This window comes from Typopeltis vanoorti, chromosome 2 (assembly GCF_054136105.1).
Source record: "Typopeltis vanoorti isolate ZY-2024b chromosome 2, IOZ_Tvanoo_1.0, whole genome shotgun sequence".
NCBI classification, from domain to species: domain Eukaryota; kingdom Metazoa; phylum Arthropoda; class Arachnida; order Uropygi; family Thelyphonidae; genus Typopeltis; species Typopeltis vanoorti.
This window is the reverse complement of record NC_143550.1, coordinates 35,223,921-35,242,649: the sequence shown is the minus strand read 5'-3', so window position 1 is coordinate 35,242,649 and position 18,729 is coordinate 35,223,921. Positions and strand designations below refer to the sequence as shown.

Genomic DNA, 18,729 nt, shown 5'->3' with positions numbered 1-18,729 from the left:
GATACTTATTTGCGATGTTCTTACCAAAGTCTTCCATAACTTTTGTTTTGCTAATTTTATACAGTGCTTTGCTTTCTTGCATTTCTCTCTGAATTCTCTAAGAGCACCAGTTGACTTACTTGTCAGGAACTTTTGATTTGCTTTCTTCTTTTTTCCTGACTGCCTCTTTAATTTCCTGAAACAACCATGGAGTTCTAATTTTTCTGTCCTTACAGGCAACCTCATGAATGCTTCTCTTGCTGAATCAGCAATGCTTTCTTCAGAGTTTGCTATTGAATCTCCATGGTTTGGTTCTTGTTTTGAAATTCTTTCATTATTTCTTTCAATGACATTTGTGTTTTTCAGTATAGAATTCACCTCTGAAAGCTGCTCATGTTAAATTGTACTTACTTGAAAATTCTGATATTTTGAAGAAATAAACTTATTTCTGAGAATGATTTGAGACTTTTATTTCTCAAATTGCTGAAATGATTTTCATCATTAGAATAAGATGTTTTATTCAGATTTTTTGTTTATACAGAAATTGTTCTCATGTTAATTGCAATGCTTGCTCTGAAAATAAAATTTCTATAAAGGAGAAGAGCAAAACTTTATAATTTGAGTTTGAAAAATAACCAATATTCTCATATTGATTATCATAAATTACACAGCACTTTTAATATTATTTCTATTATATAAGTTTTCTGTGTTTATTTCCAGTGGAGGGGGGGTTGGAAGTATAAATACAACAAAAAACATACTGCAACATTTTGTTAATGCAAAATTTAAACACCCTTATGCAATCAGATGGAAGAATTTCTAGGAAAGCTCTTCCATCTGATCTGGCTCCCACTGATGAGACCTCGATAAAAGTCAAAACCAGTCTGGGTAGTGGCTCTTTCCATTATGCATTGCATTATACACGTCTGAAAGGGAGTGTGCTTTGCATTATGGGATACATACTAATGCAAGTGATATCAAGTCATTAGTATCTATATACAAGTAGCTCAGCCATGAATATATTTCACATGCAAAATATTGTTTTTCCTCCTTGGGACAACGATTAAAAATATAATTTCTTGGTATCTTTAACATGTAATAAACCCAAGGTAAAAACCAAAAAACTTTCAACATATATGTGCCTTTCATCCTGTTGGCCTCTGTCACCCTTTTTGTCCTCTCTGAAATTACATATATCTATATCTGTCATTCTCTGTCAGGTTGAACTAACCAGTGCTAAAACTTAATCTTTATTCTAAATACTTCTGGCATTAGTATACATAAACTGCAATACCTCATTCATCCCACAACTTTCCCTACACATTATGTTGATTATCCCACTAACATTGAGAACCTGGGAGAGAATTCACACGATGCTGGGTATTTGCATTTAGCATCGTGTGAATTCTCTCCCATTTATTCATATCTAGAATGTCTCGATTCCTGTCCCATAAATATTCTGGCTTCTCTGACTGCACTTTCAAACTCTCACTGAACAATACTTTCTCAAGGCACCAAATCTATTTAAATGCAAACTGTCTTATAAGTCCCTCCATTTATCAAATTCAAATATAAAAATTCTACACTATTCCTTCTTCACAACCTGCACACAAACTTAAATGCATTCATAGCTCTTCTTACCGTAAAATATTCTAAAATCTTACTAGAAAATATTTTAAAATAGTACAACAAAATATTATAATATTATCTGCATTAATTAACACAAATTCAGTCAATAAACATGTACCCAAATCTACATATGGAAGCGTAAATTAATAGTAGTACCTTTCATTGAATTTAAATTGTGTTTAAAAAAAAGGTTCAAATATTCCAATTGTTTAATCTCAGAGTGACAAAACAAAGGCTAAGCATGACATGACAACAGTTGTTCACAAAACTACATTCCAGGAAAATTCATGTGCGCTCAGTTCACTGTGGGTAGACAAGTTGACTATATCATGTTAGAATCTTAATGGAGCGAAACAGCACTGAGAAAGGATTAAAAATAATATTAATTTTTCTTGTATTTCTTTACCACAGACATCTTCAGGGAGTACAATATGGGTCTTGTAACACACATGCACGCACACACACACACACACACAGGCAACACTAAGTGAAACACATGCATGACAGACTAGATTCCTAACTAGGTAGGGTGGCCCCTGTGGGCACCTTGTTGATGGCTTAAGATGTAAACCAGGGTCTCAAAATATTAGTTTCCCATATTTCAAGAAGTTTTATGCAACCATATGAATAAATGTTTGCAAGGATAAGAAGATTCTGAAAATGGTCTTCTAAATTTACTGTGACGGAGCATGGTGGTCTTTTTGTAATTGATTCTATGGGGTGGCCCATACATTTTGAAATATGAATAACTTTTTAATTATTTTTTCATGTATTCTAAGAAACTTCAAAGACAGTGTAGAAAACCTTACACTCCAACATACTGACATAATGGTCACTTTTGATGTCTCCTCCTTATTCACAAATGTCCCACTCAAGGAAACCTTAGAGCCATCCAAACCAAATTTCCCCCATGATATCTCAGCCCTATTTCAGTTCACAATGAACGCAGGCTATTTTGTTTGGCAAGAAAAATTCTGCAATTCTATAAATTCTACAAACAAATAGAGGGGACAGCCATGGGTTCTCCACTCTCTCCACCTTTGGCCAACTTTTATATGGAGACTTTTGAAGAAAAAGCCTTAAACTCTGCCCCACAAAAACTAACCATTTGGCTTCACTATGTTGATAATGTGTTTGCTATTTGGCCACATGGCTCCGATGCACTCCTCTCCTTCCTAACACACTTAAACAACCAACACCCCAGAATCAAGTTCACCCTGGAAGAAGGAAAAAACAACTGCCTTCCTTTCTTAGACACACTAGTCACCTGCCAGCCTGATGGAACCATGGTTTTCTCAGTCTATAGAAAACCTATCTATACAAGCAGATACGTTCACCAACAATCCCCCCCCTCTCGCAACAATATGGAGTCATTAAGACACTACACAACAGGGCTAAACTTATCTGTTCAAATGACAATGCCTTAACCACAGAACTAAACCACATTCTCAACACTTTCTCAGCCAATGGCTACTCTCCCAAAAAAATCCAAAAAATATTGAAACCAATAAACCAAACCCCCCCCCCCCCCTCACAACAAGGATTACTCTAAATCCATCACCATACCCTATATCCAAGGCACCTTGGAAAAAATTACAAAAATCCTAAAAACACATGACTTCTAGTTACAGACCATATAAAAAATTGGCATCCCTTATCTGCTCTAATAAAGACCAACCTCCCCTCCTCTCCTAGACCCCTGGTGTATACCAGGTCCCTTGCAGCTGTAAGCTGTCCTACTTTGGCCAAACAGGCAGGACAGCTAATATCAGAATTTCAGAACACAAGGTCTACATCTGGTTTCACCAATACAGCCACTCTGGTCTTGCAGACCATGCACTGGATACCCACCATAGAATACGGTGGAAGAAAGCCATGATAATACATCATAGTAAATTCAAATACGAAAAGCTTTTCATGGAATCAGCCTCAGCCCTAAGAAACAATCCTAACTTCAACAAATTTGGTTGCATGAGACTGCCCCAAATTTGGAAAATCTACATCAGAAGACCTTCAGCCCAATTGCCCAAGAATACCAACATTGCCCGCTAGGGGGCACCATCAGGTCTTTTAAGAGAAAGAATAGCTTCCTGCTTCGTCCTCATTTACTGTTTGTTGTGCTTGCATGCGCGTTTCTTGTCTTTAAGTTCTTGTGAAATTGGCAATGTGACATTGCCGAAATATTGGAAGTGTATTAAAATTTATTTTTATGTATATCCTAGTATATGTTGTAATTTCCTGAAGCTATTTAGTAAAAATTCCATGAGAATTCTAAGACACATTTAGGAAATTAATCATGAAAAAGTTCACAGCCTAGCAACAAACCAAAATCATTCAATTTTATTTTGAAAATTAGCATTCAATTATTCTAATGCAAATTTTGCAAAGATCTGCAATTAATTGACCATGTTCTCCAGATCTGACAGCTCCTGACTTCTTCCTATGGAGTTAACTGAAGGAAAAGGTGTATGTGAACAAGCCCGAGACAATCCAGCAGCTGAAGGAGAACATTTGTGCAGAAATGAGGGTGCTGCAGCCAGAAACATTTAACAGCTGTCATAGAAATGGACTGTCTTTGTGAAGGCAAAAATGGAAGACATTTATTTGATGTGGTTTTTAATAATTAATAAAATAAAAAAAATCTCCAGGTTCGGTATTTCATTATAACAACAAAAAAAAAAAAGAATAAAAATAATTGATAAATAAAACAAGTATTTAAATGTTTAACCACCTCACCGGCCGTTATGGATCAAATACGTATCCCTTCATATCCATCATATATTTCAATGTAATATCAATGGCATTACAATTTTGATATGCACTTCGCATCCATGATAAACTTGACGTCTATAGACATCTTGGTTGGTAGTGTGGTTAAACCCCCTTTATGACTTATGGGTCACCCTGTATAAGCCATATCCAAAGCATAGACTGCAAGACCCAATTGATCATATTCATGACTGCAGATGTATTTTTATCATCATCATCATCATCATACGTATCAAGGATTTAGGCCTAGTATGGCCTGTTCCGGCCTTAGAAGTCATCGTTGAATCGTTTAAGAGGACGTCCTGGTTTTCTTTTTCCTAATGGCTTGTACTTCAAGGCTTGTTTTGGTAATCTTTCTGTTTTCATTCTTTGAACGTGTTCCATCCATCTATGTTTATATTTTTTAATTTTTTCAATTATTGGTTCTTGGTTTAATTCTTTCATAATATCTTCGTTTCTTTTGTGATCAAATAGAGTATACTTTGCAGTTTTTCTCATAAACTTCATTTCTGCTGTTGTTAATCTTTGTTTGTCTTTTTGTTTTATTGTCCAGATTTCGCTTCCATACATTAAGACCGGTGGGGCTAATGTATTGTATACTTTTAGCCTGGTTTGTTTTTGAACTAGGTTTGGTTTAAATATAGAATTAATTACTCCTGTTATTTTTAAATATTTTGCAATTTTTATGTTTATATCTTTTTCATTTTCATAAGTGATCATACATCCTAGGTAGTTAAACGAATTCACCTGTTCTAAGATCTTGTTATCTAATACTATTTTAGTTCTTGCTGGATCTTGTCCTTTAAAGGCCATAGTTTTTGATTTTTCTGTTGCTATTATCATACCATAATCTTTGGATATCTCATTTAGATTTAAAATAGCTTTCTGTAAGTTATCTTCAGAATTTGTTATTATTATTTGGTCGTCTGCAAAGAGGAGAGTGTTTAAGTTAACTGTAGGTGAAAGTTTAATTCCTGGATGTAAATTTTTACTCCATTTTATTATTATTTCATTTAAGTAGATATTAAAAAGAGTTGCTGAGAGGGGACATCCCTGTCGGACCCCTTGGTTTATCTCTCTTGTATATGATAGCTCATGATTTAATCTTATATGTATTTGATTATTTTCATATATACTTGGGACAGATTTTAGGATATTATTTGGTATTTGTCTTTCTTTTAATATGTTAAATAATATGTTTCTTTTAACTTTGTCAAATGCTTTTTCAAAGTCAATAAATGCAATATGTGTTTCTAAATTATATTCTCTTCTTTTCTCTATTATTAATTTTAGGCAGAAGGCTGGGTCTATACATGATCGTCCTTTTCTAAATCCATTTTGTACCTCTAGAATAAAGTTTTCGGAATATTTCATTAGTTTGTTATTTAAGATTCTGCTGTATATTTTGTAACATGAATTTAGTATACTGATACCTCTATAGTTTTTAGGGTCATCTCTATTACCTTTCTTAAAGATAGGAATCACAATTGCTTTTTTTCCATTCTATTGGGGGGATACCAGTTGAGTAAATTTTATTTAAAAATAATAAGAGTCGTCCTTTGAATCTTGTTCCTGCGTATTTATATAGTTCTGAACCTAGCTTATCTTCTCCAGGTGATTTTCCGTTTCTTGTTTCTTTCAGGCTGATTTCTAATTCTTCTTCAGTTATTTCCTTTTCATTTTCATTAATTGTTTGCCAGTTGTCTTTTTTAAAATATTTGTCTGTCCACAGTTCTGTGTAGTAATTTAGAAATTCTAATTTCAATTCAGTGTTTTATTTTATGTTTTCTTTGGTATCTGCATTTAGGTGTTTCAAAATCTTATATACATTGGGTCTTATTTTATATAAATCATGTTCTAAGTTAGAAACAAATTTATTCCATGATTCTCTGTCTTTTTCTGCCTTCTCTTTTAGCTATGGCTCTTATTCTTTTATATTCTATTTCATCTTCTAATCTTTTACTGCTTAACCATTTGTGATAGGCATCTTTTTTCTTTTTGATTATTTCTTTGATTTTGTATCATCCCAGATCTTCAGTTTTTTCTTTTATTGAATTTTTTGGTCTTTAATAAGCTTTCATTTGCTGCTGCATTTAGTATCATTTTTATATTAAGCCATTCTATTTCTATTTCATTTTGTTTTATTTTATCTAGATACTGGTTAATTCTTTGTTCATATAGCCATTGTACATTTGTGTCATTCAATAGTCCAGTTTTATCAACAAATGTTTCAATTTTTCTTTCTGTTCTTGTTACTGGCAGCTATTTAGGTGGTAATCTTAATTTTATTTTAACAAGGAAGTGGTCACTGCTTATTTCATATCCTCTGTGAACTCTAACATCTAGTGAAAATTTTGATGTCTTTTCATTTAATATGAAGTAATCTAATTTTGATTTCCATCCTCTTGCTGCCCAAGTATATTTATGTATGTCTTTATGTTTATAGAAGGAATTCATTATTTTTAGGTTATAAACTACAAAGTCAATCAATTTTTTACCATTTCTGTTTAGAGTGTGTTCTCCATGTATTCCTATATTATTATTAATTTTCGTGTTTCCAATTCTTGCATTTAAGTCTCCTGCTAAAATTATGTAATCATTTTTATTTATTTTATTATATATGTTTTGTAGCTGATTATAAAAATCAGTATTATCCTGTTCTCTTCCTTCTTCTGGGGCATATAAACCAATTATTGTTAAATAGCCTCTATCTATTTTTATTCTAGCTTCTATTATTCTTTCATTCCATAATTTATAATGTTTTAACTATTTTGAACGGGAGTTATGAATCCAAATCATGACTCCTGCTTGTGCTCTTTGGTCACTGTCGACTCCACTGTATATCACATTAAAATTTTCAGTTCTCATAGTTCCTTTTAATTTTTTTTTTGTTTCAGTGATTACTGCTATTTTAAAATTTCTTTCATTTAATAACTGGTCTAATTCTATTTCTTTATATGCTATTCCTCTTACATTCCAGTTTGCTATGTGTATTATATTTGTCGTTTCCATTTTCGTTTTCCCTTTTCCATTCCAGGGTCGTTTCCCATAGATTCAATCCGATTATCTTTTTCTGTCAGCTTACAAGTATGGTTATGTTCTCCATGTCAGGGGACTAGCCTGACGATGGAATAGTTCAGTGGTAGGGCTGCTACCTTAAGGCTTCTGAACTCGCCTTCCGAATTTAAACCCATAGGAGGAATAGGGTATATTGAAGGGGAAAGGATAGATTATAGAAGAAATATAGTAAGGTTTATATAGAGGACATAGTTGTAAGGCCAGAAATGAAAAGACCCCATGGCCCTCGAGTACTCTAATAGCACAAGGGTCATAAAGTAAAAGCATAACCAGTTGGCTGATAAGGCCTTATAGGAAAGATTAAAGTAAGTGGGTCTTCCTCAAAGTAGAAGAAGGAGAGGATAGATCCAGCTAGGGGTCCATGGGAGTGCCGCTTCCCTTACAATCAAGATGATTGCCCCTTATGGCCCTGTTGGTCCACGAGTCCTTATTCAGTATATTCGGACCACCCCACCATATATATATATACACACACACGCACGCGCATGTACACACACACACATGGTGGGCTCCCCTATCCGCCACCCAGGAGACGTGCTCTCTAGGGGTTACAGGGTCCCCTGAGAGGTATTTTTATTTATTTGATTATTTTTTTAATGTTCTTCCATGCAGATGGTGGCTGATCTTCTTGTTTGTCTATGGTAGGCTAACTTTAAGGAACAGGGAATGCTATATGTACTAGGAAAGACTTGATCCTTAGTGGAGCAGATAAGTGTAGCTAGTTTTAAGTTGGGCTTGAAAGTTTTGCAGAGGTTGTATTTCTTTAAGATTTTCTGGCAGTTTTTCTGATGATGAGGCACAATTTAAAAAGAGAAGGTTGAGGATTGGGTGAAGGATTTATTTTTTGATACTATGGGAATGATAGCAATTAGAAAAGCCTGGTTGTGTATGATTGAGTTCTGCTCACAAGAGAGGCCTCAGTATTTCAATGACACCAAATTGTTGAGTTCGAGAGGGGGGGGGGGTTGACGGGGCCTCTAACCTTTGTTACTGAAGGGATAGGCGTCTAGAATGGTTAGACCAGGGGTGTCAAACTGGCAGCCCACAATGCCTCAAGGAAATATTTTAAAAAAGGATGGTTGCTTTTTATAAAAAAACAGAAATAACCTATTTACTCAAATATAACTCTCCCTTGCGTATGACTCGCACTCCTGATTTTACTTTACGAAATAAGAAATTAAAAAGTTTTCATATATATCACATATGAAAATAAAGTTTAACCACTTTCACGTCAGGGCGATAATGCGCCTCCCTGCATTAAACAACACGCCCTCCCCAACTGCCACTATATTACAGATGCAAGAAAAACAAGTAGTTTTATTGTACCACTGAATAAAGTATAGAGGCTTTTGCAGTCTGTGTAATATATTTCTTTAGTGCAATTAGAACAACTGTGATAAAATCGGTACTAACTAATGAATCACATGTTCCCTCCCACATTAACCATTTTGTTTAGACTCGAGCAAAACCATATGTTGCACCGGCAAACACAGTATCTAACAAAAAACAATAGTTTTTAGTTAGATGTGTGTGCTGAGTGCCTCCACTAACTCAAATGCAAAACTGCAATAAAATTCATAAACTCGTTAAAATGAAGACATATAGAGTGAATGTTGTTATGGCAGTTTCAGATATTATGGAATTCGGTTGAAGAGAATTAGCATTTCAACTCAAAAATTGTTGGCTTGACCCCATCTCATATGAAGGCTAACTCACCTTTTGAGTTAGAAAGAGACCAAATAAAGGTCACAGATGGGAATCAAGCCCATGTCTTTCCAACTAAATGGCTTCGTCTATACCGACTGATCTATGGAGGCTCTTATCAAATATATATATACAATACATCCATAAACTGCACTCCGTTCTCTTCATGCACTGTCAGCACACCATTAATGATTCGGTACTTCGAGTGGTACCTGAAGCCAAATCCAACAAAAACTGTGTCCACAGCATTCCACCTGAACAATACAGAGGCAAATCGACAACCTCTCTTTCTGTGATGAAATGATAGAACATGAGCCTCACCTGAAATACCTTGGGATGCGCCTGGACAGAAGCCTAACCTTTAAAAGGCACATCACCAACCTGTCCAACAAAGTTGAAACGAGAAATAATATCATCTCACGGCTTGCTGGAACAACATGGGGTTGTGGTGCTGATGTCTTAAGGTCATCTGCACTAGCCCTTGCATTCTCTGCAGCAGAACACTGTGCCCCTGTCTAGGAAAGAAGTGCACACACTAACATTATAGACACCCAGCTAAACTCTACCATGCACACAATTAGTGGGACACTGAGAAGCACCCCTCTCCCCCTTGCTGCTGGCTGGCTTATGTAACATTGCTCCACCAAATATACAGAGAAGACAAGCCTTGATTAAAATATTTAATAAAGTAATGAGTAACTTGCCTCTGACTCTCATAAATCCACCTAGTATTTGCCTAAAATCACGAAACCCTGTCTGATCCATGGATGAACTCTCTTCAGCTGCCTTACCATCAACAAACTGACAGGTGGAGAGAAAACACTGGTCCAACAATCTTCCAACAAATTATTTTCTGGTTGAGGATCCCTGTGCTCTGCAACCTGGTTTTGCCCTTCCTAGGAAGATTTGGTCATCCATCAACAGGATCAGAACTAACCAGGGCAGATGTGGCTACCTACTACATAAATGGAAACTATCTGACCCCCTTATTGTGACTGTTCTCCTGTGGCCCAGATGATCACTCATATTGTGAATGACTGCCCAAAGCGCCAATTTCATGGTGGTGGCCTCCAGGATATCCACGATGTGACAGATGAGGCCCTGGATTGGCTTTCTGGTCTGGACATTGACCTGTAGATGCTTTTGCCATAAGAATAAATAAAAAATAAATTGTCATACCTCGGCAACACACTTTCATTACCAAATTGTCTAACAATGGACCCAGCGGTAGATCAGTTTATCAATATCAAAACTGAAGAAGTCTGTGCCCACACCCAATATCCAACATCACACCGCCTCATGAACTTCCTCATTCATAGTAAAATGCCTTCTGGATAGGTAGTTCTTGATGGGGCTGAACAAATAGATGTCTGAAGGCACCAAGTTGGGACTACAGGGAAATTGTGACAGTTTCCCGATGATTACAGTACAACCACTCATGAGTGGTGTGCATGGTATGTGGAGTAGCATTGTCGTGCACCAAAATCATGCTGCTTTTCAGGAGTCTTGGTCATTTGCATCAAATGTTGGCTTTCAGTTTGTCCAACATTCCACAGTAAAGATCTGCATTGATTGTTCTTCCCTTTGGCAAGAAGTCCACCAACAGAACACCTTGGTGATTCCAGAACACTATGGTCATGACTTTTTAGACAGTGGGAACAGTTTTTGAATTTTTTGTGCACAGGAGATTGTGGATGTTTACAGGTCATGGAGTCTTGTCCCCACGTTTCGTCTCCTGTAACTAGGAGAGTAAGAAAATCCTCGCCTGTGTCGCGAGGATTTTACAGACACATCCCGATGTGTGTTGCCTTGTGCTTCTGGGACAATTGTTCAAACACCCAGCAGAGGCACACCTCTCAAAAGCCAATGACATTGTGAGCAATTTCATAAACAGTAGACTTACTCAAGTTCACCTTGTGCAATTTTACAGTTTCACTTGCAGGTCTTCAAGAATGATGCCCTTAATGCGCAAAATCTTCTCTACTCTCTTGCTGGATGAAGGCCTACCTACCTGCCTGATGTTGATCTTCATGGCCTTCTTTAAATTCATTGCATCAAAAACACACCTGCTTCTTTGACATCATCTTTTCACTATATGCAGCAACCAGTTCACCAGAATGTCACTTGGTGAAGCCCCTTTTGCTTCAAAAAATGAATAACTTCACAGACACCTGTTTCGGAAAACACTTGCAGGTAGCCAGAATTAACTGCAACTCGATATCTGTGAGGCGATGATAGTACCACACTGCAATAGCAGTCTTTTTGAACATTATTAATGGGTCTATCTGTCCATCTTTTATCTCATTCACTTTCACCTTAAGAATAAAAAAAAAAAAAAAGGCATTACCTTATGTTTTTGAAACTTCTCATACCTGAGGTGATCGTTACGACTACGTTATATTAAATGTAAAATAATATATAGGAATTTGTCAGCAGTAATTGTAAAATTTGTGGTCATCTTATACAGCTGCTATAACACAAAATCAACATTGCTGGAAGTGTTTTCACTTGGTTATACTATAAATTAAAGAGCCAAGAAATTATATTGTTGGTTTAATCCTTTATCCAGGTGAAAACAAACAAAGTTTGCACCTGAAGTATTTTCCGGACAGGGCAACTCATATATAGAGGCTAATGACTTCACATCACTTTCCTTGGTATCCCATAATGCAAAGCACATATCCTTACAGACATGTATAATGCTATGCATTATGGGAAGGGTCACTACCCAAACTGACTTTGACTTTTATTGAGGTATAAAAGTTGCAGTTGAAGTCCATATACAAGTAACTAAAAGCTGTCACACCTTATTATTAGAATACTCTGGATTAGAGATAGTTGTTGGAATTTTTTTTTTACTTGGTTATACTATAAATTAAAGATGCCAAGAAATTATATTTCTGGTTTAATCCTTTATCCAAGTGTAAGCAAACAAAGATTGCACCTGAAGTATTTTCAGGAAGGACAACTCGTATATAGAGGCTAATGACTTATACACTTGCCTTGGTATCCCATAATGCAAATCATGTATCCTTACAGACATGTATAATGCTTTGCATTATGGATGGGGTCACTACCCAAACTGGTTTGGACCTTTATTGAAGTCTCATCAGTGGAAGCCAGACCCAGAGGTGATAAGGTTGACGTAATGCAGAAATCATATTTCCATATATGAGTAGCCAAAAGGTGTTGCACCTTATTATTAGAATACTCTGGATTACAGATAGTTGGATGCAAAGCATCATAGATGTTTGTAATATGCAATGCATATAGCATTATACATGTCCGTAAGGATATGTGCTTTGCATTATTGGATACCAAGGCAAGTGATTTGAAGTCATCAGCCTCTATATATGAGTTGCCCTGTCCGGAAAATACTTCAGGTGCAAACTTTGTTTATATTTGGATAAAGGATTAAACCAGGAATATAATTTCTTGGCATCTTTAATTTACAAAATCAACATTTTGAAAAGAGATTTTAGAGGCTGTTTTATATGCTCAGTCACCTTGTATGCCAGTATATATGGTATTATTTTTTCTGACTATGAGAGTAGCAGAGAAGAGCATGAAGTAACAGTCTGAATTTTTTCAGAGTGCTGACTCTCCCCACACAGTAGCTTAGAGGTCAAGCTGGTTAAGACAGTGTTGCAAGAATGAAGATGATTACATGAAACTGTAGATTAACAGATTATTTGTGCATTAGAACAAACTCTTCAGAATCACTTCCAGTTTGGTCAGAGGAAATTGAAAAGGGAAGCCTTTTGAATTTGTGTACATTAGCATAACCAAGTTAGATTGTTGGATTTCAGAAAATCAAGTTTCAGGGATATAAAAATGAAAGTGATTTTGAGAATTTGGAGGGCAGTAAAAGCAGCAAATGGATGATACAAAATGGAGCGAGGAAATGGTCCATACAAGATCAAAAAGAAAAGAAAAGATTTGGAACTTTCTAGCATGAAATATCAGATTACAAAAGCACAAGCACTACTTACGTAGTGGAAGAAATTGCCGATTGTGGTTTGGAAGTAGAGATGTACAGTGGTTGTTGCAGCTATAAGATGATATACATCATTTATATGCATGTTTATTATGGATATTTGATGAAATGGAGGTGTACTTTTATGAGTTATTTTGTAACTCATGAAAGTCCTTTATGACATTTATCATATGAGAAATTTTATCATATGATAAATGCTTATCATACAATAAACTGTCATTTATCATATGGTTTTGTCACTGAAGTCATCTGTTTAAATTTTCAGATTCTCAAATTAGTATTCTCCATCCCTAAATCAACACATTTCTTATCCAAATGTCAGTTCTATAAAGTTTAAATTGTTATGACCATGTACATTATACAGGAATGTACATGGTCCTGGAATTTCATGCAACAGAGAAAATGAGAAGGCTGATAAAAATAAAAAAAAAATAGCTGACAGAAGAAAATATCTAAAATTCACATATAGCATTACACCACAACAAACTATTCTGATGGTATTTACTGTTATCAAATTTATTATTTATGTGATGCCACTGTGGAATCCAAAGACGGAGGTAACTCTATACCTCACAACAACCCACTTCTTAAACCCTATCTACAAAATACATAATCCACCATCCCTAATAATATTTCAGTCTGTTAATTGCATGTGTTCTCTGGTGTTCAAGCTAACTAAGGTTAGGTGTATTTTTTTATATTATGTAGATGGTGGCTGATCCTCTTGTCTGTTCACAGTAGACCAACTCGCAGGAACAGAGAACTCTCTCTGTGTATATTTATATATACACACACACTTAGTGAAGCAGATAAGGTTAGCTAGTTTTTAATTGGAGTTGAAAGTTGTGCAGAGGTTGTATTTTTTTAAGATTCTGGCTTTTTTTCCGATGTGCCTTGGATATAGAGTATGCTGGTGGCTCTTTTGAAATTAAAGGAAAAAGAATCTGTAAAAAGCAAAAAAACTCTTTCTTGCTCCTTAAAATCTTTAAATCGCCTATCAAATTCTTCTTTAATCTTTTCTAGTTTGGGACAATATTGAGAAAAGGTAAAACTTTGATTCTTATTGTTGAACTGTTCATACATAGGAAAGTAATTTAGAATATTCTCTTTTAAATGATTTTGAAACAAAACTAATTTACATCTAAAATTTGCTGGTGCATCATACATGTGTGTAATTAACTGATCTTTCTTTTAAAGTCTGACATTTAAATCATTCAAATGTCTCGTAATATCAACTAAGAATGCTAGATCTTGTACCCATGTCTGATCATTAAGAAATGCAACATCATGATTTTTCATTTCTAGGAACAATTTGATCTCCTCTAAAAGTAAAAAAAAAAAATAACTTTCTAGAACCTTATGACAAAATAACCAATGAATCGCTGTGTAATAAGGTTGCCCTTCAAATTTACTCTCCAAGTCTTTAAGAAATTGTGCAAACTGGTGGTGATTGAGGCCTCTGGATTGGATGAAGTTCACAGTATTTGTCACAGGCTTGAGTACGCTGCTCATTTCCAATACTTTGGAGCACAGGACCTGCTGATGAATAATGCAGTTTTGGAATGCATGGATACATTTCCTTTAACTTTTCTGCAAGTCTTGATAAAAAAAAACCTTTATTTTTGCCTGTCATTGCTGGAGCACCATCAGATGTCACAGCTATGAACCTGTTCAGAGGAAGTTGGTATTTTTCCAAAATGTTCCACACGGCATCAAAAATGTCTTCCTCTGTAGTGGTTCTATGGATGGGAATCATTTCCAAGAACTCTTTCATAATATTCATATTATCATCAAAAGCCCAAAGAAACAGAGCAACTTGAGCCACGTCGTGAATATCGAAACTTTTGTCAAGTGCAATTGAAAAGCACTGTATGTTTGTGGATATTTCTTGCAACTGGTCAAGCAGATTACCTACCATTTTGGTTATTCTTTCAATCAGTATTTCTTGACAAAGTAATATCGCGGAATAGTTGGAAATTTTTGGGACATACATTTTCGGCTGCTTTTATCATACACTCCTTAACCAAGGAACCGTCACTAAAAGGTTTGGAATGTTTCACCAATAAATAGCTGATTTCATAATTGGTTCTCACTGCTGATTCATTGTCTTTCATAATTTTTGAAAATATTTGTTGCTGACTTTGAAGTGAATTCTTTATACTTTAGATCATAGCATAACTATGTTTTATATATAACATAATTGAATGCTGCTTTAAACTAGTTTTTCCCTTTTTGGATTTCTTTCACTTCATAATTTTTATCTAAGCCTGTTTCTATTATAATAGAAGAATAGATAATTATTTGGATAAAAATAATTTGCATTATACTGTCTACTTTCAGCATAAACCAGGTATCCCTTCAAGTACATCAGCTTTCAATATGGTTGGTGCTGCAATGCAAGATCCTTCTTTGCTTGGTAGCTGGGACTCTGTTTTTCAGCCAAATCCTTCTCCTACATTAGGACCTCAAAGTCAGCGTCCACTTTCAACTAACATTCCAAGAAATGCTTCTACTCCAAACCTTGAAGCTCTGAATAATGCCAGTAAGGCTGATCCTTTTGCTGACTTAGGTAGGTATTGGAGAATTATAATTTCTCAAAGATTAACATCACATAATAAAGTTCATTATACCTTTACACATAGCTCTTCTTCTGTTCTTAATAGATAACCAGTATGATTGAAATTCAGATTTAGTATCTGACTTTTTATGTTTATTTTATTTCTAAAGAATTTGCGCAGTGATTTTGTACCATTACTGAAACTATGTTTTTAATTTGATTTCTAATTTTCTGCTGGAGCACTTCTCCAGCAGATCATATGAGTCAATCAATTATTTTTCTCCTTCTATGTGTTATGCTGAGTAGACTATCAGAGCCAAGTAACTTGGTTTTCCTTAAACCCTCTAATGCTATGATAGGATGGTTAATCCTATCTGGCTAGTCTGGTATGTCTGTTAATTGTATTTTCTGTAGCTAATTTGTTTATCTTTCAAGGTGAGAACCCCAAACTTGGATCAAAAGCACTGAATCTTCCATATAATTCTTGCTAACTCATCTTTAGGTACAAAGTCCTAGTATAGGAATTCAAATGCAGATCCTTCTGATCACATAGCATCACTGTCATGATCAACTGAGCACAAACATACAGAAAGTTTTCGTATAGCCTTATTAGATTTTTAAATGCTTTACAGCACAGTAATTTCTTAATTATCCAGACATCTTGGGATATCAGATTTCTGGTCAGTTATCTCAAGGTTCAGTGTGCTGAAATAATCTCTGCATACTGCTGAAAAAGAAATCTTGGAATAGTTGATAAATGTAGTGTGGTATACCTGACTTAAGAGTTTGGGTAAACATCAAAAGGATGTGTACTGATCAGCTATGTTCTATGATCAACTACTCTTCATTTGTTACATTTTGCATCCATCCAATTTGTAGAATCTTTCTGTAACATGTTCTTTCAGATGCCAATATTTGTCTCAGATCTTATAACCATAGAGAAAACTTGTGGATATGCATGTCTCTAGCAGTCTGAACTTTGTGGTAAGGATCACTGATTTACTTATCCATATCTTGTCCATTCACCTGTCATTAAAAATTAAAATTGCCTTCTATCAAATTCTGCATTGATCTGATTTTCTTGCTTTTCTTTATTTTTCTTACTTTTTAAAAATAATTTTTAATGATTTTATTATGTTGATGAATCTTTAGAAGTAAACAAGAAAAAAAAATGTATCCAATTGTTTTCTGAGTTTATACTTGATTGTTAATTTCAATCAAATCTATAGTCTTCCTCTTTCCTTCCCATCCTAGAGGTCAGATTTTGTGTGTGTGGCAAGTAGTGGATGAATGGAATGGATTGCTAGAGGTAGTTGTGAGCACTATTGGTGAACAAGTTTAAGGCGCAGTATGAAGGCATTATGGCTGGTGTGGGCCTCTCATAAGGATTCTTTGGACTCTATGGTGATGTCCATGTAATAATAATTTATCAAGATCTATCAACATATTATTTTTATCCTTCACAGCCTAACTTATGAAAGAATAGCTATATTTGAAAAATGAATGCCAAAGAGAACATGCCACAAGAAATTTTAATAAAAAAAGTGACATTTGTATTTTCTCTAGCATTAGATAATGTAACTAATTTTTCATAATAGTAAAACTCAGAATAATGTTAATATGAGATGTCATCTGATGATGCAGTCATTCTGTTTGTTCATAATCGACTTGTACTTTTATTTACTTCCTACTTATTGGTGACTTGTAGTGACTCAAAAAAGTACTCTGTAAGGAATCTTAGAGTAGAATTTCTAGGTTATCCCTTCCTTAACTCACAGTAACATTGAAAAAAAAATCTGAATTATTTTTATTCTTTTTTTACATAGATTTCATATGATGATTGGAGAAGTATATTAAGTAGAAATAAAAAAAATTAAAAAAAATACACCCGAATGCAACATTTATAATTGTAATATGTTCATCCATAGTTTTTTTTGTGACAATCCCACAAATGAGAGATCAACAGCTGTCAATGGGCAGAAAATTGTAGAGAAAGAACAAACTTATAACATTGATTATGAAGACTAACATATTGTACTCTAGTAGGAGGTTGTTCCAAAGGACAACAACAAAGAGAATGAACATAGAGAGGAACATAGTTTAACTGTGAAAGGGTGATGACTAGCCACAGCACATTACCTAAGAGATGTAGAGTCTAGTAATTACAGATGTTAATTCTGATGAAATTATCTGCAAAAAATGCCTTTAGCAGAATTTCTGAACCAAAATTTTAAAATGAGTCAAGAATTTTTAGGAGCTCTGATAGGTACCACCTCAGCTGTGAAACTGTTCAATGGTTTAATAGATTTATAAGTCAGAGATAAATAATTTGAAGAACCTGTGTAGGCTCAAATCATGTCTTGGATGTGAGAAACCTTTATCAGGGCTTTTCAGACGAATGTGAGTTAAATGCTGGTCTTGTATGGAGATAGAGTTTTCTCTCCAGAACTTAGCTTTTATGTTCCCCCCAAAAAAGGCAAACTGGTTCCTACAGACTTAGAAATGATTTTTCTTAGAGGCTTCAGCAGAAGAGTGGCAAACTTCCTGTATTAATTGCCTAAAACACCTAATTAGGGTACTCAACTTATCTTGGATTGGCGAGAAATGGATGGAAACTAAATTGAAGGAAAAGAGAAAGCCTCATTAAATGGATGCAGAAGAAGGATAGATGTTTGTGATATGTTTTATGCTAGAAAAGAGTGGCAGTAGGATTCAAGAAATGCCTTCAATGGATGAAGAAAAGAAAAATTCCTCATCCCTTCAAAATCTGTGCCTAGATCTGCACACAGTCAAGATGTTGTCTGATCAAGTTTCTGTACTGTGGAATCACTATGTCCTTATCCTGGTGGTCAGTTTTTGTGTTTTCTTCTTGTTGCAACAGCCTTCTGGGAAGTATTCACCAGCTTCACACATCTGACCATTCCCTGTTGATCATCATCCCAAAATCCTTGACCTCCTCCATTTCTGAATAGAACCTTACACCTTAATGTTAAATTGTTATGCCTATTTTAACACT

The 18,729-nt window shown here is 35.0% G+C and overlaps 1 protein-coding gene across 4 annotated transcripts in view; it reads left to right on the top strand.

Annotated features, from left to right (window-relative positions):
• aux (cyclin-G-associated kinase) overlaps positions 1-18,729 on the top strand; it is a 482,129-nt gene that overhangs the window by 350,405 nt on the left and 112,995 nt on the right. For all 4 annotated transcript variants that reach the window (XM_090404291.1, XM_090404283.1, XM_090404277.1 and 1 more), the window contains exon 21: positions 15,497-15,725. In XM_090404291.1, the coding sequence (XP_090260417.1) occupies positions 15,497-15,725 (229 nt within the window). The remainder of the gene's footprint in view (positions 1-15,496; positions 15,726-18,729) is intronic.